This window comes from Plecotus auritus (assembly GCF_963455305.1).
Source record: "Plecotus auritus genome assembly, chromosome: 1".
Taxonomy (NCBI): Eukaryota; Metazoa; Chordata; class Mammalia; order Chiroptera; family Vespertilionidae; genus Plecotus; species Plecotus auritus.
In genome coordinates this window covers 11,195,594-11,220,324 of record NC_137770.1, presented here as the reverse complement: position 1 = coordinate 11,220,324, position 24,731 = coordinate 11,195,594, and the positions used below count along the sequence as shown (strand labels likewise).

The 24,731-nt window shown below is 41.2% G+C and overlaps 1 protein-coding gene across 1 annotated transcript in view; it reads right to left on the bottom strand.

The window, feature by feature from the left end:
* The window catches only part of GOLGA5 (golgin A5), a 40,228-nt gene extending 16,043 nt beyond the window's left edge, over positions 1-24,185 (bottom strand). The window contains exons 1-8 of the mRNA XM_080644583.1: positions 23,903-24,185; positions 21,067-21,640; positions 17,657-17,881; positions 14,769-14,988; positions 14,210-14,333; positions 7,806-8,009; positions 3,777-3,947; positions 859-987 (exon numbers count right to left, since the gene is read on the bottom strand). Of these exons, the coding sequence (XP_080500709.1) occupies positions 859-987; positions 3,777-3,947; positions 7,806-8,009; positions 14,210-14,333; positions 14,769-14,988; positions 17,657-17,881; positions 21,067-21,610 (1,617 nt within the window). The 5' untranslated portion in view covers positions 21,611-21,640; positions 23,903-24,185. The remainder of the gene's footprint in view (positions 1-858; positions 988-3,776; positions 3,948-7,805; positions 8,010-14,209; positions 14,334-14,768; positions 14,989-17,656; positions 17,882-21,066; positions 21,641-23,902) is intronic.
* Positions 24,186-24,731: the final 546 nt, after the last annotated feature.

The following is a 24,731-nucleotide window of genomic DNA, read 5'->3' as shown; positions in this document are numbered from 1 at the left end:
TTGCATATTACTCTTTTATTAGATAGGATTAATATTAGATATAGAATCTTATTCTGAAAATGTGGCTATAAACATGTTTAACTGTGTTAATATGAAACCTATTATATAAGTACTAGAGGCCTGGTGCACGAATTCGTGCACAGGTGGGGTCAGGCCGGCATGATTGGGGCCAGGCCGGCTAGGGGGCAGGGCTGTGGGCAGTTGGCCGGCCAGCCCCACCCCCTGGTCAAACTCCCAGTTGAACTCCCAGTCGAACTCCCAGTCAAGGGGACAATTTGCATATTAGCCTTTTATTTTATACGAGCAGGACATTAAAGTAAAATATACAACTGCTAATTGAACAATGAAACAGAATCTTAACCATGATTTGTAAGTATAATCTGTATAAGCACTTTTTCTCAATCAGAAAAAGTAATCTAATATGGTACTAATGTTATATCTCTGTTAACTAGCAATTACTGTTGTGTCCAGAAAGTAAAAATGCAGTAAAAAACAAAAATCAACTGATTTTTTTTTTAAGTTTTCTATATGTATATACTCTGACAAACACATATAAAAAAATACATACAGAGTAATAGAAAAAAAAAAACTCTGAGACAAGAATCCTGGATTCTACTCTGTTCTGTAATTAGTTGTGTTAAATTAGGCAAGTCTCATAACAATTTTGTGCCTCTATTTTTCAGCTGTTAAAAGAAACAAACAAACAATGAGTGTGGGATAGCAGTGGCAGTCAGGCCTGTCTACCACTAGTTCTCTAAGCATATCCCCTAAGAATGTCAGGAAGCTCCTTTACTGAGATGTGTCCTCATGTGACAGCTAGGAGACAGTCTTCTCCAATAATCAACCTAAAATCCTTACCTGCTTCTGTCGGTCCAATTCTGCCTCAAGTTCTTGTTTAGATGCTTTATGTCCAGCTATTTGGTCTTGCAGATCTTGCAACTGTTCTCTTGTTGATTCTGCTTCACTGACCTGCTGAGCCTCCATATCCTAAAAAGATGAATCTTATATGTGAAAGCAATCATTAACTGTTCAGTTCAATATGTACTGAGCAATCATCACGCACCATGAACTGGAGTCAGCAGGCATGGGAGGGACAAAAATGAAAGACGGTCTCAGCCTAAAAGGAGCATATAAACTGACACTTCATTATATAATACTAGAGGCCCGGTGTAAGAAATTCATGCATGGGATCGGGGGGAGGTCCCCTCAGCCCAGCCTGCACCCTCTCCAATCTGGAACCCCTCGAGGGATGTCTGATTGCCTGTTTAGGGATCGGGCATAAACCAGCAGTTGGACATCCCTTTTGCAATCCGGGACCACTGGCTCCTAACCACTCGCCTGCCTGCCAGCCTGATCGCCCCTAACCGCCTCTGCCTACTGGCCTGATGCCCCTAACTGCCCCCCCTGCCAGCCTGATCACCCCTAACTGCCTCTGCCTGTCTGCCTGATCACCCCTAACCGCCTCTGCCTGCTTGCCTGATCGCCCCTAACCACCTCTGCCTGCCAGCCTGATCGCCCCCTAACTGCTCTCCTCTGCTTGCCTGATCACCCCTAACCACCTCTGCCTGCCGACCTGATTGCCCCTAACCACTCCTCTGCTGGCCTGATCGCTCCCTAACTCTCCCCTGCCGGCCTAATTATCCCTAACCACCTCTGCCTCAGCCCCCGCCACCATGGCTTTGTCTGGAAGGATGTCCAGAAGACATCCAGTCTAATTAGCATATTACCCTTTTATTAGTATAGATGGCAAATGGTGAGAGCAATGAACAGGACAGCATAGCTGCCATAGCACATAAACCATTTGGTTTAAGAAGTACGAGAAGACGGGGGGTGGAGGTGGCCGGGGAGAGGTCAATGGGGGAAAAGGAGACATATGTAATCCTATATGTAATACTTCAAACAATAAAGAATTGGGAAAAAAAAGAAGTACGAGAAGACAGTGCCCCACTGGGAGATTTATATCTGTATTCGAAAGCTAGCAGTTTCAAAAAGAACTGAACTACTTGGCTGGCATGGCTCAGTGGTTGAGCATCTGAAATCAATAAAAAATATAATAATAATAATTAAAAACACATGTTCTGGAATTAGACTGACTAGGATCACATTCTGGCTCTGCCCCTTTATAAGTCATGGGAAGTTACTTTCCTTCACCATACCTCTATTTCTTCAAACTGTCAAATGAAAACTGTATTATTTCCCTTACAGGGTTATGGTAAAGAATAAATGAAAGGAGATATATATGTAGATATATATATATATATTGAGAGCTTAGTGGCTTAGCGCAGTGCCTATCATGGAAGTGCTCAGTAAATGACAGCTATTGTAATTATTAACCATTCTCCCATTTTGCTAGACCTAGACCTAATACTATAAACTTTATTATAGACTTTATAAACTTCTTGAGAAAGGGTAGAAAAATGGGTTAATGTCATCAGTGAGGTTGGGGTAAGGATGAGATATTAATTTTTATTAATTCAGAAGAGGAAGGGGAAGGGAGAGGGAGAGAGAGACAGAAACATCAATGATGAGAGAGAATCATTGATCAGCTGCTTCCTGCACGCCCCCTACTGGGGAGCAAGCCCAAAACCCAGGAATGTGCCCTTATAGGGAATTGAACGGTGACATCCTGCTTCATGAGCTAATGTTCAACCACTGAGAGTTCCACCCTCTGGGGAAGGATGTGATATTAAACAAACAAATCAGAAATATCCAAAGACATGTTATGAAGAAGGCAAGGTATGAATAAAATTAGCATCTACTCAATTTCTAAGTTCATGGGACTTAAATTGTTTAGAATTAAAAATTCAATTTACAGGGGGAAAAAACCCTACTTTAAAGACTACAAGGACAGAAGTCTTTACCGGCTCTTCTAGTTGGCCAATAAGAAAAAAAAAATCCAGAAATAATAGCAGTTACTACTTACTGAGAGCCTTTTACACATATCCTTAGTCTCAAAATAACCTTTATCTGCATTTTACAAATGAGAAAACAAACTGCCTTGTGCAAGGTAACACGTCGATTAAGGGCCCAGGATGAGATCTATCTCCAGATCTGACATTCAGGCCTATGCTCTAGACAAGCTAGCCTATTCTCAGAACTTCCACACTTTCCTTTGTGGTTTATGTATGTCTTACAAATCAATAATTCTGAGTTAATGCATGGATGAATAGCCTTTGTGAATTTTTTTTTTTAAAGAAGGCTTGCTACCCTGTACTTTATCTTCTCTCATCCTCAGAGACTCCTCATATATTTATGTCAAAGACTCTATGTTTAAATTAACAGCTCAATTTACTCTTAGATTAAATATAGTAATTATAAATAAACTATAAAATTATAAGATTATGTATAAATTATAATTAAAAGACCATCCCTGATCCCATTTTAATATCAGAAAACATCCCAGTTATACAGACAAGCCAAAATCTAATTTGTATTTAACTCTTAGAATGTCAGATGCAGAAGTATGAAGATTCTGTCTGGTTCCCTGTTACAACTCCAAGCCTAGAAGATGCCTGGTACATGGCAGACACTTGGTAAGCGTTTGTTGAATGAATAAATCTGGTTACCTACATTTATTATTGCCATAACTTGAAGTCAATGAATGGACAAGAAACCTATTGCTTTAGGTTCACTTCTATTTGGTGACTATTATTCCAGAAGTTCCACATGTTATTTCACCAATACCCTTTCCCTAAAGTAAGGAATCCAGCACCCCTTAAACTATTAACCATTGTGGGTAAATGGCTATCTCTGAAGTGAACTGTAAGGAATCTTACCTGTAACTCAGATCTCAGCTGATGTATCTGACCCATCAGTTTCTGTATTTCTTCCCTTTGCATCTCCTTTTCATGCCGAAGGTCTTCTAGCTCCATGCTATTAGCAGTATTGCTGTCCAGGCCTTCAAAACCAGATCCTTCCTTTAAGCTGTTAATCAATTTTTCTTTAGACTATTACATTAAAAAAAGAAAGCAATATTTTAAAGCAAAGCAGAGATTAGCTTGTATATTGAGTATCATCTATCATACCAACTAAACCACTATGGAAATATTCCAATTATATCCTTCAGCGAAGAAACTAATGGAGAAAATCCATTGGGATAAAAATATAACAGAGCCTTGCTATACAATGTCCTTGGATTTTAATCCCCAGAACCATGCTATTGAAAATTTATTAAGATTTTTCTCATATTTTTTTTTCATTCTTTCTCGCCCTTATTTTTCCCATCACAATCCACTCAAATACTGATGGAGCACCTATGATGGGTTTGGCATTGCGCTAAGTGTCCTGTGTAATAAAGATAGTGTCTCTCACTTTGGATAGTACCCTCTGCCTTATAAACTAAAGGGGAGGTTACAAGTATCCAGTAGAGGGCAATAAATGCAAGTAGAGGAGGAATATGGTAAGATCACTCTAGAGTTCCAAAGAGGGGAAACCACTTCTGGGGAAGGCTTGACATGAAAGATAGCCGTTATATTGGTCCTGAAAATTGGCTAAGATTTTAACATGTAGAGAGAAAACAGCGCAAAGCATAAAACTGCAAAAGCATGAAGGCTTATAAAAACATTTCATTGAGATGCACTCAGAGAGTATGTTAGGACCCACTTAGGGAGGATTTCAGATGCCAGACTAAATGTTTGAATTTTACTTGGTAGGCTAAAACAAATGACCAGAAAGTAGACAGGGAAATGTTATGATGAGAGACGTATTTTAGGAGGCTTAATCTGGCAGTGGCATAAAGCAGGTGTTCACAAACGCTGGTCAGTGTGGCCCATTTCTGTCTGTACAGCCTGCAAGCAAAGAATGGTTTTTATATTTTAAAAGGTTTATAAAAAATAAAAACAGCCCAGCTTGCATAGCTCAGTGGTAGTGTTGACCTATGAACCAGGAGTTTGGTGTTCGATTCCTGGCCAGGGTACATGCCTGGGTTGTGGGCTTGATCCTGTGTGGGGCTTGCAGGAGGCAGCTGATCTATGAGTCTCTCTCATCACTGATGTTTCTGTCTCCCACTCTCCCTTCCTCTCTAAAATCAATAAAAACATGTTAAACAGATAAATAAAAGATAAAAACAAAGAATATATGATGAACACCACACATTTCCCTTACAGAAAAAATGTGAGGACTCGTGGTATAAAGGATGCAGTGGAAAAAGAGATTTGATGTGGAAAGACCAGTTCAAAAAGTGCTGTAATTGTAGGCCAGTAATAAGGACCATCAGCTCTTTCACCTTAAAAATACAAATATTTGAAAGCCATTCTCCAACAAAAACTGTTGCTTTTTTATGTAGTATAATTATGGGTGACTCCTTCAAAATTTTCTGTAAATTTTCAAATTATCTATAATAAACATATTATTCTATATACGTATCTACTGTATATACATATGTATGTGTGTGTATACACACACACACACACACACACACACACACACACACACACACACACACACACACACACACTACGTATCTCCCCCCAGGGTTAATGCCCAGAGCCTCTGCTGAGCTTTAGGCCTATTATTTCTGACTGCCTTCTTGAAATTTTCACATCAATTTTTTTAAAATATTGGCATTTTATTATTATTATTTTTTTAATACTCACCAGAGGATATTTTTCCATTGATTTTTAGAGAGAGTGGGAGAGGAAAAGACAGAGAGAAATATCGATGTGAGAGAAACATGGATTGGCTGCCTCCTGCACACCCTCTACTGGGGATTGAGTCAACAACCTGGGCATGTGACCTGACCGGGAATCGAACCATGACCTCCTGGTTCATGGGTCGATGCTCAACCATTGAACAACACCGGCCAGGCTTTATCGCCTATCTCTTTAATCTCTAATACTTTATGCACCAGCAATAGAGAACTAGCTGTGGTTCATTAAATATGCCATGTTCCCCAGGGCCCCTTGCTGTGTCACAGGCTGCTCTATCTGAAATCTCTTCCCTACCATAAGTCTTGCTACTCATCTTTCAAGTTCTTCTTCACTCTGGGCAGATTTTAAGGGCTTATTGCATCAATAAGTCCATCATATCAATTATTGCAGTGTCTTTCCACTAAACGAACAGTCTTTTTTAAGAAAGAGGAACATCTTTTAAGCTTAGTACCTAAGCACCTACCATAGTGCCTAGGGAATAGTTAGGGGCTCAATAAGTACCTTTTAAGTGAGTTAATAAATTAGAATGATACAACAAAAATAATTAGAAAGTTTGAAGGAGATAGACATGATATTTCATGAAGGTGGAATAAAAAAGGTGCTTATAACCAATAGGAGGTAGGGGATAAAGAAAAAGATGGAGTCAAAATGAGACCACACTTTCAAGCTCTATTGCCTAGGACAGTGGTCGGCAAACTCATTAGTCAACAGAGCCAAATATCAACAGTACAACTATTGAAATTTCTTTTGAGAGCCAAATTTTTTAAACTTAAACTTCTTCTAACGCCACTTCTTCAAAATAGACTCGCCCAGGCCGTGGTATTTTGTGGAAGAGCCACACTCAAGGGGCCAAAGAGCCGCATGTGGCTCACGAGCCGCAGTTTGTCGACCACGGGCCTAGGAAGATGGCAATACTTACCGAAATAGAAGGATGAAGGAGAAGCAGGTTTGAAGGTTGGAATGTCCCATGGCAGGTATTTGGAAACTGGGGTAGAAAAGTTAGGATTGGACACATGCTGAAGTCACACTGAGGCAGAAGCAAAGTGAGTATATGATAGTGCAAAGTAAGAAAGAATAACAAAAGGGGCTTAAGAACTTGAGAGAACTCTTCCTCTTTGGAGGTTGGGAAGAAGGCCTAACAGAGACAGAAACATCAGTGAGAGAGAAAAAAGAGAGGTAAGGCAGTGCAGGTCACATTAGAAGGCAAGAGTGTCAAGAAGGTAGGAGGGTTAATATTATCAAATGCTCTACCAAAACCAAAGTGGGTGGAAATTAAGAAAAGGACAGAAAATACACATTTAGGTCATTAAAAACTTTTGAGAAGACAATTTCAGAAAAGTAGTGAGGACAGAAACTACATGGGGGAGTTAAAGTTAATAATTCTAACATGAAAGCAGAATATATACAATATATACAATAATTCTGATAAGTCTGTCATTGAAAGAAAGGAAAACAGGGAAATGGATCAAAGTGGTCCAAAAAGCCAAAAGGCTTTTTCTTCATTCTTCCACTAAGAAAGCATGTGCCCTTGAATAAGCTGAGCCAGAAAGGCAGCAGCAGAAAGACAGAGCAAGAGGACAGACTTGTGGAGAAAGGGCTTAAATAAGGTGGGAGGAGATGGAGTCAATGCTCAGGCGGAAAAATTATCCTAGGAAAATAAAATGAAAGGACACGTTTTCCCTCTGAGAGGGAAAGGAAAGAGAAGTTGAAAACTATACTAGTTGACTATAGTCTTTTTTAGTAAAGAAGGTAAGGTCACCTTAGATCTAAGGAAGGGGAACAAAGATGGATGAGGCAATTCTGAGAGCGGGAAGAGACCTAGACCAGTTGTTCTAAAAAATTCAAGAGGATTAACAAGGAAGAATAAAATGGCTGTTTTAACAACAAACATTAATATTCTCACAGTGATTATTAAGGTGATAGGTTGAAGACCTGAACTAGGTAGTGGCAGCATAAATTTTAAATAAGAAAGTGGTAGGAATAAGAGACATTTCTTCCTTTTTATAATATTTGTAAGCAGAGTACTTAGAAATATTGTTCATATTTAGCCAACCCAGCTAAACATGAACAAATCATCTCACAGACTTATAGTCTCAACGTGTCTCCCAATTAATGGGCATAAAACTTAACATTCAAACGTGTACATTTCATGCTTACTTGGAGTATTCGAGCAGCTTTTTGCTTGTAGTCAATTAATTCCTGCTTACAGGACTCCAAGGTGGACTTATTCATCTTGACTTGCTGCTGTAGTTCATCAACTTTCTTCTTCTCATCGGAATACTTTCTTTCTGCCAGAGTAACTGCTTCTGCCAAATTCTGACGTTCCACTTCCATTTTATTCAGCCGTGCAGCAAACTCATTCTGAAAAAAATTTTTATATCATCCTTGTAACAGTCTGCTTTGAGATATATTTTACAACCATCCATTCAGGTATCTAATGGGACTTAGTAGCTCAGCCTGATAACCTAACAGGCAGATAAAAAAACACTCTTCAGCCTGGCCAACATGGCACAGTGGTTGAGCATTGACCTGTGAACCAGGAGGTCACGGTTTGATTCCCAGTCAGGGTACATGCCCGGGTTATGGGCTTGATCCCCAGTGTGGGGTGCGCAGAAGGCAGCCAACCAACAATACTCTCATCATTGATGTTTCTCTCTCTCTCTCCCTTTCCCTTCCTCTCTGAAATCAATAAGAATATATTTTTAAAAACACACATAAAAAACACTCTTCATTTGTTAGAAACTGTGCTCCCAAACACAGCAATGTATCAAAATAATTAGGGAGTTTGTTAGAAATACAGCCATCCAAGGTCTCCCCAGGTTTATTGAATTGGAATTTCCAAGATTGGGCTTGGAAATCTGTTTTTTAAGAATTTCCCAGGTGAATCTGGTCATTTGGATATCAGATCTGATCTGATATTAGCTGATCAATGAAGAATGGGGTTTACAGAAAACTAGAAAGTCTATTAGAAAACAAATGGAAGCCCTAGCCAGTTTTGCTCAGTGGATAGAGCATCGGCCTGCAGATTGAAAGGTCCCGGGTTCAATTCTGGTCAAGGGCACATGCCTGGGTTGTGGACTTGATCCCCAGTAGGGGACATGCAGGAGGCAGTTGATCAATGATTCTCTCATCATTGATGTTTCTCTCTCTCTCTCCCTCTCCCTTCCTCTCTAAAATCAATAAAAATATATTTTAAAAAACAAACAAAAACAAATAGAAGACCTAAGTAAACAGTTACATCTTTTCAAACAGCATGGCTAATGTTTCCCCTTTATTTTAAAATTTCTAATAAGCTAGTCAATGTAATATTTTAACTTAAGAAACTCTTAAAGCACACTCAAGAAAACATGTCTGTCGGAGAAACCAATATGGTGGCATAGGTAAACAACTAAACTGCTGCCTTGCACAACAATATCAAAACTACAACTAAAAGACAAAACGGACACCATCCAGAACCACAGGAAAGCTGGCTGAGTGGAAATTCTACAACAAGAAGGAAAGAGGAAAGCACACTGAGACTCAGAGGAGCTGCAAAAGGCTGAGGTACAGAGATGCACGCGCGTGCGCGGAGAAGACAGGCAGCTGAGTGCGTGGCTGGCTTTCCCAAGCGGTAGAGAGATGGAAGCTCTCGACTGCTCTGAACTCCAGTCCCAGGTGAGATGCTGGGAACCCAGACTCATTTGGGGGGAATCTGGGCTGTCAGAAAAAGAGAAAGCACACTGAGACTCAGGGGAGCTGTGGAAGGCAGAGGTCCGGAGGCGCGCGTGCGCAGAGAGGACTGACTGCTGACTGCACAGGCGGCTGAGTGCGCGGCTGGCTTTCTAAAGCGGGAGGGAGACAGAAGCTCCCAATTGCGCTGAACTCCAGTTCTGGGCGAGTTTCTGGGAAACCAGACTCATTCGGGGAGAAACTGGACTGTCTGGCAGCAGGCGAAACTCGAGGGCGGCTTTCTCTCAGAGGTGCTTGCAGCAATTACCAAGGGACACTGAGACCGAAGGGCCTCACAGGGCAGGGCTGACGGGAAGCCAAGGCTTTCTGCTCAGCCCTGAGACTCCGCCCCATCCAAGCTGAGCACAGAGGCTTTTGCAATTTTGCAAGTCTTGTCTCATAAGGGTGTCTCCAGCACAGAAGTTCTCCCAGCATAGACACAGCTGATCCTCACAGCCAATTGGCCTGGAGGTCAATTCCTCACAGTGATACCAACAACAATCAAGACTTAACTACAACAAGGCTGTGTACACAGTCCACAAAGGGGTGCACCAAAAGTGTCCACCTCAGGTAACTTGGGGGAGGCTGAGCCACTGGGCCCTATAAGACACCTACTACACAAAGCCAATCTACCAACTCAGGGAAGCAACGAAAATGCAGAGACAAAGAAACAGATCACAAATGAAAGAAATGACTGGATATAGAGTTTAAAAAGCAAACGACTGGATATAGAGTTTAAAACCACAGTTATAAGGTTTTTCAAGAATTTCCTAGAAAAGGCCAATAAATTTAGTGAGACCCTCAAGGATATGAAAAAAGACTAACTAGAAATTAAACATACACTGACTGAAATAAAAAATATTATATAGAGACCTAACAGCAGACTAGAGGACCGCAAGAATCAAGTCAAAGATTTGAAATACAAAGAAGCAAAAAACTTCTGGATGGACTCAACCAGAAAAGCAAAAAGAAAAAAGAATCCAAAAACTTTAAGATAGTGTAAGGAGCCTCTGGGACAACCTCAAGTGTACCAACATCCGAATTATGGGGGTGCCAGAAGAAGAGAGAGAGAAAGATACTGAAAACCTATTGGAAGAAATAATGACCGAAAACTTCCCCCACCTGGTGAAAGAAATAGACTTACAAGTCCAGGAAGCGCACAGAACCCCAAACAAAAGGAATCCAAAGAGGACCACACCAAGACACATCATAATTAAAATGCCAAGAGCAAAAGACAAAGAGAGAATATTAAAAGCAGCAAGAGAAAAACAGTTAATTACCTAAAAGGGAGCACCCATACGATTGTCAGCTGATTTCTCAACAGAAACTATGCAAGCCAGACGGGAGTGGCAAGAAATATTCAAAGTGATGAATAGCAAGAACCTACAACCAAGATTACTCTACCCAGCAAAGCTATCATTCAGAATTGAAGGGCAGATAAAGAGCTTCACAGATAAGAAAAAGCTAAAGGAGTTCATCACCGCCAAACCAGTATTATATGAAATGCTGAAAGGTATTCTTTAAGAAGAGGAAGAGGAAGAAGAAGAAAAAGGTAAAGGTAAAAAATTATGAACAACAAATACATGTCTATCAACAAGTGAATCTAAAAATCAAGTGAATAAAAAATCTCATGAACAGAATAAACTGGTGAATATAATAGAATCAGGGGCATAGAAAGGGAGTGGATTGACAATTCTCGGGGGGAACGGGGTGTGGGAGGTGCTGGAAGAGACTGGACAAAAATAGTACACCTATGGATGAGAACAGTCGGGGGGAGGTAAGGGCAGAGGGTGGGGTGGGAACCAGGGGGAGGGGAGCTATGGGGGAAAAAAGAGGAACAATTGTAATAATCTGAACAATAAAGATTTATTAAATTTAAAAGAAAAGATTAAAAAAAAAAAAAAGAAAACATGTCTGTCACTTACTAGCCTATGTGGTTCTGAGATTTATATTTTACCCTTCTTCTCAAAAGCTCCCATCACTGAAATAACACAGGAGGTGAGGCAGAAGTCAGAAAGCATTTATCGTTACATGCCAATGAACTACAGCCCACAAACCTTTGATCCAATATTAGCTCCTCTTTTAAAGAAAAGGAGCAAGAGAACTGCTGCTGTCTACTGAGCATGTGCAATGTGTCTAATTCAACTGGAAATGGAATTTTTACATTTATTCATTTTAACTAATTTAAATTTAAACATAAAAACTAATAGTCAATTCAATTAACAACAGATTTATTCAGATATAATTCGCATACCATAAAATTCACCCTTTTAAGGTATATAATTCAGTTGTTTCTAGTGTATTCACAGAGTTATGCAACCATTACCATTATCTAATTTCAGAACATTTTTACCCCAAAAAGAAATCTTCTACCCATTCCTCCCGCCCTCTCAGTCCCTGGAAACCATTAGTCTACTTTCCTACTCTATATGTTTGCCTATTCTGGACATTTCATACAAATGAAATCATGCAATATGTGGCCTTTGTGTTTGCTTTCTTTCTTAGCATAATATTTTAAAGGCCATCCATGTTTAGCATGAATCAACACCTCATTCCTTTTTATGGCTCAATAATATCTCCTTGTATAGATGTACCACATTTTGTTTATCTACTCAGCAACTCACAACCACGTGGACTGTTTCATATTATGAATAATCCTGCGATAAAAAAAGCTGTGGTATATTTACACAATAGAATACTATGTGGCTGTAAAAAAGGAACTCTTAACATTTGCAACAACATGGATGGACCTGGAGAGTATTATAGTAAGCGAAATAAGCCACTCAGAGAATAAGAATCACAGATCTCACTCATATGAATCTAATGAACAAAATAAACCGACGAACAAAATAGATCCAGAAACAAAGAAGCATGACAAATTTCAGAGGGAAGGTGAGGGGGGGGGCAATTAACAGGGGAACTTATATGCATACTAGTGGCCCAGTGCACGAAATTCGTGCATGGGGGTGGGGGGTTGTCCCTCAGCCCGGCCTGCACCCTCTCCAATCTGGGACCCCTTGAGGGATGTCCAACTGCTGGCAGTTGGACATCCCTCTCGCAATCCAGGACCACTGGCTCCTAACCGCTCACCTGCCTGCCTGCCTGCTCGCCCCTAACCACTCTACCTGCCGGCCTGCTCACCCTCAACTGCCCCCCACCACCGGCCTTCTTGCCCCCAACTGCCCCCCCTTGCTGGCCTGATCACCCCCAACCTCCCCCTTCTGCTGGCCTGATCACCCCCAACTGCATCCCTCTGCTGGCCTTCTTGCCCCCACTGCCCCCCCTTGCTGGCCTGCTCACCCCCCACTGCCCTCCCGCTGGCCTGATTGCCCCCAACTGCCACCCCCTCCTGGCCTGATCGCCCCTAACCGCCTCTGTCTTGGCTCCGCCACCATGGCTTTGTTCGGAAGGACGTCTGGAAGGTCTCCCAGTCTAATTAGCATATTACCCTTTTAATAGTATAAATTTATTAGTATAGATATGCATAGCCCATGAGGAGTGGGTATGGGGTGGAAGGGGGTCAATGGGAAAATAAAACAAAGGGATCATCTATAATACTTTCAACAATATAGATTATTTTTTTAAGAAAAAAATGAATGCTATGAAAATTCATGTACAAGTTCTTGTGTGGACATATATTTTCAATTTTCTTAGGTACATACCCTAGGAGTTGAATTGCTGGGTCATATGGTAGATCTATATTTAATGTTTTAAGGAACTGCCTGTTATTGAAAAACTTCTGAGTATGTTTAGAACAATGTAGGTATCGGATTTATTCTTTCATCTGTAAATTTTATGAACTCTAAGTACAAATCAAATATTTCAGAAAAAAATGACTGAATTAAGTGTAAAACACTATATTTTAAAGACTCAGTAGGTAAAAAAAAGAATGCAAAAAAATCTCATTAATGAATTTTAACATTAACTACATGAGATGTAGCACTTTATATATAATGTGTTAAAATATATCAATAAAAATTTTTTTAAACCCACATTAGCTGATATTTACTTCAGGGCTAAATTATTTTCACCTGTTTAATAGCTAGCCTAGACCAGTGGACCCTGGCTGCCCATTAGATATATCTGTGAACCCGTAAGACCAAAACACCAACACCTATGCCCTACCTCATACAATGGGATCACTCTCTGGGAGTGGACACTGGGCATCCGAAAGTAGAAAGAGCTACTCAGGTGATTCTAATGTGTAGACAGGGTTGATAATCACTGAACTAGATGCAAAAATTAATTTAAGAGTAAAACTCTAAATATTATGTACAATTTTGTCTTAAAATCATCAGATTAAACTGGAATCACTAAAGGCAAATCACATACAAAGAATAAACCAGATGCTCCAAATCAGTCTTTAATCAAATAATGGTAATGTTGGTTGCAAACCACATTGAAGGAAAGATGTCTACCTCTAGTGAATATTAACTATTTTAAGCACTCTCCCTCTCGGGAGCAAGCCAGTGCCTTTCCCATCCCCCTCTTCTTCCCCACAGAGGTGTAAGGGCGGGCGCATTACTTTTGCCTTTCTCTCTCTTAAGCTCCAAAGGCCCTTCTTTCTGCCTCTGTAACTTGTTTCCTGAGCCCACGTGGCCCAGCTACCTCTGTAATTTTCTAAATAAACTTTTTTCTTATAATTTTATAAACAAAACAAATCTATTTAATTGTATTCAACATATAAAATTAAATAAATTTAGCAAAGATCAAGCTAAATTTTCAAATATTTTGTTTCTGTCACAGAAACAGAATTTTTTGAAATACACTGCAGAATTTTATTAAAGAATAAATGTGCTATGAAACAGTGTAAGGTCAAATAACAAAAGAACTCTGTTGTCTCCCATTCTAACCTGCATTTGCTTATAGCTCTCCTGCTCTCTCTTCAGAGTGGCATCCGCTTCATGCAGTCTCTCCTGAAGGGTTTGCAGAGCTTGATTCTGCAGGCTACTACCTTCGCTGTGATCCTGTGTTATTCTAAACAAAAATGCATCACTTGAAATAACTCATTTCCACGGGGTACAAGTGACAAGGTAGAATAATTTTTAGAGTGTTGGCTTGTTAGCACAAAAAGGGTGGTTTGACTAAAACATTCTTAAAGAAATCTTTTCCCTCTAATGGAATGTCATCTATATTTTTAGGCATCCAAATATAAGTACACACCACTTATATTTAACACTCTTCAAATATTTTTAAATTCAGAATTTGCTAACAATGCATCTTGATTCAAATAATAAATCCACTTTTAATCACACATATTTCCAACATTAATAAAAGCTGAATTTTCCCTCTTATAAGTTTCCAAAAGTTAAATTTTCATTAGCTAGTATGCACTACAGTGCTTATCATTACTTGTACTGGAAAGGGAGAATCATTCTAGCTCATTTTTTCATTGTTAACAGCATTAGCTACCGTGACTTTTCACTCTGTAAGGCTTCTAAAGCTTCTGTGCGAGTCTTCAGTAGCTGGTCAGCTTCCTGGAGTCTCACTTTCAGCACAGCCAGCTGGGAATCCTTTGCAGCCACCGCTTCAGTCAGGTCATCTACTTGGGCTCGAAGTTCTCGAGTTATTCGATCACTCTTTGAATGGTCAACATTCCACTTTTCAACTCTTGCTCTTGCTTTGTTTAATTCTAAAAAAAAGAAGTTGTTTCTGTATTAGAGCAAACATTTTTTTTCAGAGCACACACAAATTCTCCTTTGAGTCCCTTTGGAACGTTACTTATTGCCGAAATTAGGAGCTTACAAATATCTTCAAAGTTTTTGCTCCCATTTTTCAAGGCCAACATTCATATCTGTACAAGTATTACCGGTAACAGGTTGGAAAGGTGCATGATGCCAGCTGCTCTTCTACAAATGTTTTTTCGGGAGATATATCATAAAGTATTTGGAGACCAAAAGCCAGAGATAGCAGAAAGTTTTAGGTCAGTGAATTTGTAGAGTTCTGCTAGCGACAACAAAGAATGCAGACCCAAATGAAGGGTAGATACTGTACACCCCAGCAAGACCACACCAAACAACAGCAGCACAGAAAAGAATGTTTCTTTCCATTCCTGTGGCAAAAAGATTCTTTTAACCGAGGAAACTGATTCAGAAAGAGCAATGCAGTGCAGCTTTCCATACCCTCATATGCCACCTATGGTTGAGTTTGCCAGCAAAACAAACTTTGTTTTTAATATGGAAGCAAACTCTACAGGATCTCAGGAAAAGCTCTATCTCTATGTCTCCATCAGTCTGGGTAAAGTAAAGCTTTTTCTAAAGTCAGTCTAACAAGACTTAAACTATCTTCCTAATGCACTCTTCAGGGCCTTCATCCATGTCTTGGCAGAACTTTTTCTACCCTCCCACATTTCTTCTGATCACCCCCAGGAATCAAGGCAGAGATTTCTTCCCTTTTGTTTTCTCCTCAGCCACACTTACAATAACTCTAACGTATTTCCACCATTACCTCTGTCATGGGATTACTTTTTAATTACCCATTTCTGAAAAATTTGAGGGTTTTGTACCCTAGGGCCACCGCCACTGCACAATTCCAGAGGGTACTATTCAAATGAAATTCCATATTCATTTTATGTCCCCTAAAGCAGGGCAATACAGTGACCTCACCGGCTAGTGTCCACTACCTTGTTTAATCCTGCCTTTGGTTCATGAGCAATTCCCTAGAAGGTTCAAAACAGATCAGCCAAATGAATCAGATGATTACTAATGTTCTATTCTCCCGAGTTCTTAAATTTCATGGCTCCTAAAAGAATGACCAACTCTAGCCCTAACCAGTTTGGTTCAGTGGACAGAGCATCGGCCTGGGGACTCAAGGGTCCCAGGTTCGATTCTGGTCAAGGGCATGTACCTTGGTTGCGGGCACATCCCCAGTAGGAGGTGTGCAGGAGGCAGCTGATCGATGTTTCTCTCTCATCAATGTTTCTAACTCTCTTTTCCTCTCCCTTCCTCTCTGTAAAAAGTCAATAAAATATATATATATATTTTTTAAATGACCAACTCTAGCTTGTTTGGCTCAGTGGATAGAGCATCAGCCCATGGACTAAAGGGTCCTGGATTCAATTTCAGTCAAGGGAACATACCTTGGTTACAGACTCGATCCCTGGCCCTGGTCGGGGTATGTGTGGGAGGCAACCAATCAATGAGTCTCTCTCACATCGATATTTTGCTCTCTCTGTCTCTCCCTCTCCCTTCCACATTCTCTAAGAATCAATGGAGCCCTAGTCAGTTTGGCTCAATGAATAGAGAATCAGCCTGCGGAATGAAGGGTTCCGGGTTTGATTCTGGTCAAGGGCATGTACCTTGGTTGCAGGTTCCCGGTCCTGGTTGGGGTGCATGCAGGAGGCAACCAATCAATGTCTCTCTCACATCAATGTTTCTCTGTCTCTCCCTCTCCATTCCACTCTCTCTAAAAATCAATGGAAAAATATCCTCGGGTGAGGATTAACAACAACAAAAAAAGGCCACAAGCTTTGCCCGGCTGGTGTGGATCAGTGATTGAGCATCAACCTATGAACCAAGTCACAACTCGATTCCTATTCAGGGCACATGTCCAGGTTGCAGGCTCAAGCCCCAGTAGGGGGTGTGCAGGAGGCAGCCCATCAATGATTCTCTCATCATTGATGTTTCTCTCTCTCTCTTCCTTCCTCTCTGAAATCAATAAAAATATCCTATATAAAGAAAGGCTAATATGCAAGTTGTCCCTAGGGGCAGGAGTTCAACCAACCAGGAATTAGACATGCACTGACTACCAGGGGGCGGCATGGAACATGGCAGGTGTCGGTGATATGGCACTTGCAGCGGGCAGCAGTGGAGGCGCTGCCAGCCCCAATGGGCCCTGACAAGAGCGGGACGGCGGCAGGATGGTGAAGCAGGTGAGTGGGCAGCACCAGGACAAGGCAAGTGCGAAGGGAGACCCTGGCCAGCAGCTGACAGCTGCTAGGGACCCTACCCATGCACAGATTTCATGCACTGGGCCTCTAGTATTAAAAAAAAAAAAAAAAAAAAAAAAGAATGACCAAACAAGCCCATGTTTTCTTTTTTATGTTGGTGAGAGGATGATTGGTCCCATTTGCAAATCCGGACCCTGTATTTCTATGAAAACACTATTTTACAAGTCTCATCTAACATATTTCTTGTAGGTGTCATGACCGGGAATTGAACCCACAACCTTGGCGTATCGGGATAATGCTCTAATCAACTGAGCTCATCTAACGTATTTCTAAAAGCTTAGCTGTAATCTATGTTTTAGTTTATTTTGAAATGTTAAATTTCTAATCTTGGGCAATATGAATAAGGCTCTACCTTCTTGAGTTTCCCTGGCTCTTTGATGTAATGAGGCCATTTCTTGATTTAAAGACTGAACTTCATTCCTCAGCAGTTGATTCTCCAGTCGAAGATTAGACAGTTCATGTGATTTGCCATCATCAGTAGATAATGGGTTGTGATCAGCGCAGGAAGCATTTGATACATTGTCCTTTGAAGAATCCTCTTGGATTTCATGGCCAGAATCTGAATTATTAGAGGCTTCTGTGAAAAAGGAGTACATTTTTGTTACTTTGAAATGCTCACTACATAGATATTAGTAGCCTATTTTGGTAGAATGCCTTTTGGCTCATGTGGACTACTATAGCTAAAATACCATAAAAAGTAAACAAATTCTCAATAGACTTTCCTCTGATGAAATTTCATTCTTATTGATAGAGCCTACAGACTTATATGGATCCTGGATACACTGAATGGTAATAAAGAATAGATACAAGAATACAGTTCTGCCTTAGTTGGTGTGGCTCAGTGGTTGAGTGTCAAACCATGAACCAGGAGGTCATGGTTCCATTCCCAATCAGGGCACGTGCCCGGGTTTCAGGCTTGATCACCAGTAGGGGGCATGCAAAAGTCAACAAATCAATGATTCTCTCTCATCATTGATGTTTTATATCCTTTTCTCCCTTTCCCTTCTTCTCTGAAATCATTTTAAAAATATACTTTAAAAAAAAAAAAGAATACAGCCCTAGCTGGCTTGCCTCAGTGGATGGAGCGTCAGCCTGTGGACTGAAGGGTCCCAGGTTTAATTCCGGTCAAGGGCACAAGCCTGGGTTGTGGGCTCAATCCCCAGTAGGGGGCGTGCAGGAGGCAGCCAATCAATGATTCTCTCTCATCATTGATGTTTCTATATCTCTCTCCTCCCTTCCTCTCTGAAATCAATAAAGAAATATGTATATGTATTTTTTAAAGAATACAGTTCTGGAAAGTATAAAATCAGGGATAATTTAGGTGATTAGAATTGGTCTCACTTTTGTCTCCAAATTATTTTTTTTAAAAAAAAAAAGAAGTCTCAATACTGAAAATATTGGAAAGGCACAAAAGAACATCTGTGGGTTTCAAGGCAAGGAGAGTTAATAATAGATCAGAGCAGTCAGTTATACAGCAAACTGTAATCTAAATGCCTTACTCAAAGAAACCCTCAGATGAATCAGGAATTCAGATTCATCCTGTTTTTAATTTATTACTAAATAAGATGCAAAAATATTTTTCCTTACTCAAAAAAAAATAGATACTAAAAAATGAACTTAGTTAATGATTAAAATGGACTAAAATAATGACTTTACAAAGGAAGCTAAATCAATCATCCATTGGGGAAAAATGATCAAAAAACTTGAAAAGCTACTTCCCAAAAGATGAAACCCAAATAGTCAAATATTTGAAAAGATGCCTAACCTCATAGAGCAATGAGAGAAGTAAAAAAATAATGACATTTTCACACCCGATTAGAAAAATATAAAAAGTCACATTGAAAATAATCAAATTTTGGTGAGAACACAGAGCAAAAGAAACTCTTAGTCACAGCTGGTGAATTATAAATTGGTAATATATAAATTATAAACCTCTTAAGAAAACAATTTGGTGTTTGTTACTAGTGTAGTTGAACAATGTCACATCCTACAACCCAGCAATTCTATTTCTAAGGAGCTGAGGGTGGGCTTTTCAACCTGGGGTGATTTTGCCCCCCAAAGGGCATTTGGTAATATATGAAGACATATTTGGTTGTCACAACTTAGGGTGCTACTGTCATCTAATGGGTTAAGAGGCCAGGGACGCTGCTGAACATCCTACAAAGGATAGGACAGTCCCCCACAACAAAGAATTATGCAGCCTAAATGTCAACAGTCACAAAATTGAGAGACCCTGCCTTGGAGAAACAAAACAATTATTTTAACTCCCATGTATTAACTGGTTCTCTCACTAACGTCCCTGTCAATCAGGTTGATCCCTCCTTTACAATTAAAATGTAAGCTGTTTTCCTTAAAAGTAGAAAAATAATTCAAGTCAAATCTAGGCTTAAAAGACCTCTATTATAATCACATTGCTATGGTACTTGCAATTTTTACTGGCCTAGCAACCACCTAAAAGACAAAAAAAATTTAGATGCCCTGCCTCCATTCCCAGAAAATCTGAATCAGGAGGTCTGGGGAGACACCCAATAATTCATTTTTTATTAAGCACACAAGTGATTCTAATGCAAGAAGTCCAGGGACCACTTTTTAACAAAAAGTGATTTATAGGAATCTATCTCACACTCAGTGTTCCCAGAACAACACTAACAAACTTAAAGGATCTCTGCAGGGGGTGCTGTCTCCAATCCATTCTTAAAGACCAAGCTCCAATTACAGACCCTCTGAACCCTGACCTGGGAACTTAGGCAATTAGTTGCTTTCTCCTTTATGTTTTCACCGCCCTATGGCAATACCGCAATTACTGCATTTATGACACTATATGTAAATTATGTTAACATGTCTATCTCACCCACTAGATCCTGAACCACTTCATTCACTTCCATATCCTGCCACCCATTAGGTTCTCAATGTTTGTATAACCACTGAAAAGATAGCTGAGAAGAAATTTAGAAGTGTGCATAATTAATCAACTGCTACTGCATGCGCCTGTCTTAAAAGCCCTCAATGGTCACCTCTACCACTTTTTTTTTATCTTACAGATACAAGGCATATTTTATTCACTGGCAGCCAAGACTGGGAGAGGCTGTAACATTTAAGAACATAACAGGCTTCCATTATTCACCAACTTTATAAGGAATCCCTGCAGGAACCTATCATATTTATTGCCATTTAAAAATGGTTAGTAGGTACTTGAATTAGCCACATTAACACGTTAACCTCCTTTCTGCAGATGAGCAGATGTCCAGGTAGAGGTAATTTCACAGCAATTTAAATGAACTTGGATCACAGTTCAGTCTGTTTTATTTCTGGGGGGAATACAGGAAAAACTGATAATCAAGAATACATGTGGAAAAAATATATATATGTGAAGTACAGCCTCCTGTCATTTTATAATCCCAATGACAAAAAGACATGAACTGAGAAAGTCCCAAATCCAAAATTATGTTTTCTTTCGTATTTCAGAATTGTTTTTTTTTCGTACCTTAAAATATGTTAGCGTTTCATTTTGGATGTAATTTCTCAGATGCTGGGGTAATTATCCTACAGACAAAATTCAAAGGTCCCTACTATAACTGCATATTGACTGACAGTATTCCATGCTGTCTCCCTTGTGTATACCACACATTTCAGAGAGCCTGCCCTTCCACCAGTGGGGACAGGTAACAGCACAAGGATGAGAAACACTACCAGAATGTATTAGGCTGTGATGACACATCCAATCTGCTTAACTCTAAAAGAAATGGAGGACTGATTAGCTACCATGGCTTTGGCTCCCAGGATTTTCTTCAGTGGTTTTGATGGCGGTTACGCTGGTGTTCCCAGCGCTGGCGCTTGTTGTCTGAGAACTCTGGAGGACAGGGGTCCTGCCCCTTTCTTTTTTTATTTCCACCCTCCCAGTAGGTTCCTTCTGTGAACTATTAAGAAAATCAAACAGCAGCTCATCATCAGGTTCTGACTTTTTTCTCCGAACAAACTGGGATGAAGGCCTAGGACCAGATGAGTTTTCAACAGAATGGGAGGCCTCCACTGATGTCCTAGGTCCTGCTTTCACATTTGTGGTGCCAGCTAGGATGGTGGCTCTTTGAGTTCTGACGTTATCAGCTGCTGAGGAGATATAATTCGCTTTAGATCCAGTCTGGTAAGTCAGGTCTGCATTTTGCTGGTGAAGTTCAGGATAGTCGGTATTTTTGCTGAATATGATGCTGCTGGTGTTCTCTTTTCTACTGAGAGCTGTTGCAGCCCCTTGATCGACTCGGTTTAAAAGATCTTCTGCCTTTCCAGCAAGGTCAGCAAACCAAGACATGATGGCAGCAGAATAATCCTATTGGTGAACCTGCAAAAAGAACACGAAGTGATCAGTGTGGTGTAACAGCAGAGCCTGGAGTCAGTCTGGGTTGAATGCCTAGCCCTGCTTCTTACTAGCTATGTAATGTTGAGCAAACTACTTTATTGAAACTGAGACACTTTATCTAGAAAACGAGAAAAATAAATGTACCTACATTGTAGGATATTTTTAAGATGAAATGATACATAAAAACACTCTGAAGAATGTTTGGTACACAATAGGCACTCATTTTAGTAGTTCCTAGTACCATAATTACAGCTACCACAATTGTTATTACTCCTATTTCAACAAAGGATAAATGTTAATGGAGCAAAAGCATCCAAATAGCATCTAATACAGCAAAATTTCAGTGCAACCAAATAAAAACAATTCCCTGAAGTTTGTTTTACTGTGCCAAAACTTGAAGAAACTTCTGATTAATACAAAATCTTTTTTTTTTAATGCAGCACTACAATGGATAATTTAAGGTGTGCACATGTCTGTCTAAAGCACACTTTCAATAAGTTAAATACTCAGTACCTACTATGTACACATTAAGCTAAATTAAGAATTTAAAAAATAAGACTGCATAGACATTCATTTGATATATGTAGAGTACTTACAGCTTGACACAATGAATCTGAGTAATGACAAGTAATTAATCCGTGTGATATAGAAGAAAGAGTACTGTATTAAAAAGTTAACAAACAGCCTTAGCCAGTTTTGCTCAGTGGATAGTGTCGGCCTGTGGACTGAAGGGTCCCAGGTTCGATTCTGGTCAAGGGCACATGCTGGAGTTGGGGGCTCAATCCCCAGTAGGGGGAGCGCAGGAGGCAGGTGATCAATGATTCTCATCATTGATATTTCTCTCTCTCTTTCACTCTCCCTTCCTCTCTGAAATATATAGATATATATACTTATTAAACAAGAAAGTTAAACATTTCTTGAATGTGCACATTGTTCCTTTTGCCTGGAACACTCTTTCACTTTAACTCTGGTTCTTAATCTCCCCTTGAACTGTCATCTGCTCCCCAAACCTTTTTCTTTCCATCTAAATCAGGTCTTATCATTCTGTGTTCACACGTAGTCTTTTCTGTCATAGGCACTTTTTTGTTTTGTAATTATGTTTCTTTTTCTTTCTCTCCCTCTCAGGGAAGGGGAGTAGGTGGATAAAGGCCCTGTCTATTTTGCACACCAATTAATTCCCAGCATTTAGCACACAGTAAGCACCCATAAATATTGCTGAATGGAACTTTTATGTCAGATGCTGTGCAAGCATTCATCACATGATTTTCACAACCACATTATGCGACAAGTAGCAATACATGTATCTTTTTTCCCCTGCAAGTGGGGAAAAGGTTTAGAAAGATCGCAGTTTAAATGGCAGCTCCGATACTCAAGTCTAAATCAGCCAGACCCACTTTTTAATCCCTGCATTTCCCATCTAGTCGTTCAGTATCTGAATAACCTCAAGAAACGCTCTAAATGTGTTCCTTATGAAAGAAATGGGACTACTAACTCCCTGGGTATTTCACAGAGTTTAGGTGAAATCAAGTGAAAATGGAGCTGAAATGCTTTGTAACATATAAAACCCCCTACAGATGTAAAAGATCCTTTATTCTCAAGTAAGCACTGGTGGTATCGGAGGCAAAGTCTCTCTCCTAATAAAGCAAAAACACTTATTAATTCCTTACATGGCACCTCTCATTTTAAAGTTAACAGGGCTTTAAAGCAAAGGCCTGTGGCGTCGTGGTAATGACCCAATTAAACAAATACCGAGAAGGGCCCTGGGCACTCGCCCGGGTGACAGGCATCTCGAACGGACTTCAGAGGTACAAACCCCTCAAATGATTCCGCAGCCAATGCCCCAGGAAACGGCCCACGCGGCGGTGAAGAGAGGCCGAGAGGACGTGGGATGGAGCTGGCGGCGGCAGGGCCGGCTGCAAGGACAGGTGTCGACACAGAAGAAGGGAGGCTGGGGTCAGCGGGTCGGTCCTAGGGAGTGACAGTCAGTGGATCCCAGGGAGGCGAGCGCAGATCCCCACTTCGCTCCCACCACCTTGTCGAGCCTCCGGAAGAAGAGCGGTCCAACCAGATTGGGGGTGGGGAAGGGAGGAGACGGGAGGGCCCTAAACAAAGTCGGCTGAGGCCCCTTTCCTCAGGCCGTCAACCGGCAGAGACCAAAGACTCCGCTAGGAGGACGCCGCCCCCGCGTCTCAGGCCATTAACGCCCCAAGCGGACCGGTCCTACCCACTGGGCCCCCGCCTCACCTGAGGACTCCGAAGCGGCGGCACCTGAGGACTCCTGGGCCGCCCCCGCAGCAGCCCGCCGGGTGAGAGCCCAGGCTGAGCAAGCCTTGTCCTCACCTGCCACGGCCCTGCCACGGCCCGGCTACTCTTCCGGGAGACGTGGAAGGACAGCGAGGACCCCAAAACAGAGTGGCTTCCGAGCTGCCTGAGCGGCCGAGAGCTGAGAGCAGCCACCTGGAGGCGATTCAGGCGGCCGCGCCGGCGGCCTCGGGGACCTCGCGCCTGGCCACGCCCTCTTCCGCCTGCGGCTAGAAGACAGGGCGGGGCAAGGCCTGCGTGCGTGTGACGTGACTCTATTCCCGCTGACGACCGCCTGCACGCGGCGGACACAACATTGGAGGCCACGCCCATCCTACCAGCGGGGCGGAGTCTCCCTGCAGCTCACGTGGGTGACAAGGGCCGTGCCCAGCCCGGAAGGAATTTGAGGCCTGAGTTGGGCGGGGCGTGAGGCTCAGGTGGACCAGGCAACATTCACCTTGCTCTTTTCCTGGCTTCGCCCTGCAGGTTATGGGTGAGGATGCTGAGGCCCAGGGCAGGAGGTGAGGATGCATACTAGTAAAACCAGATCCCTGATTTCACGGAGCTTCCTTTCTAGTGATAGAGATAGATATTAAGTAAATCAATGAGTGAACAAGACGGTTTCAGAGCATTACCAGAGTTGTGATGACAAGAAAACAGAGAGAAGTGACTGGAGGTGGGGGAGGCACTTTTAATTGTGTGGTCAGAGAAGGACTCTGAGGAAGTGGTATTTGAGCTGAGACCCAAAAGATGGTAAAGGGCTTTCCATACA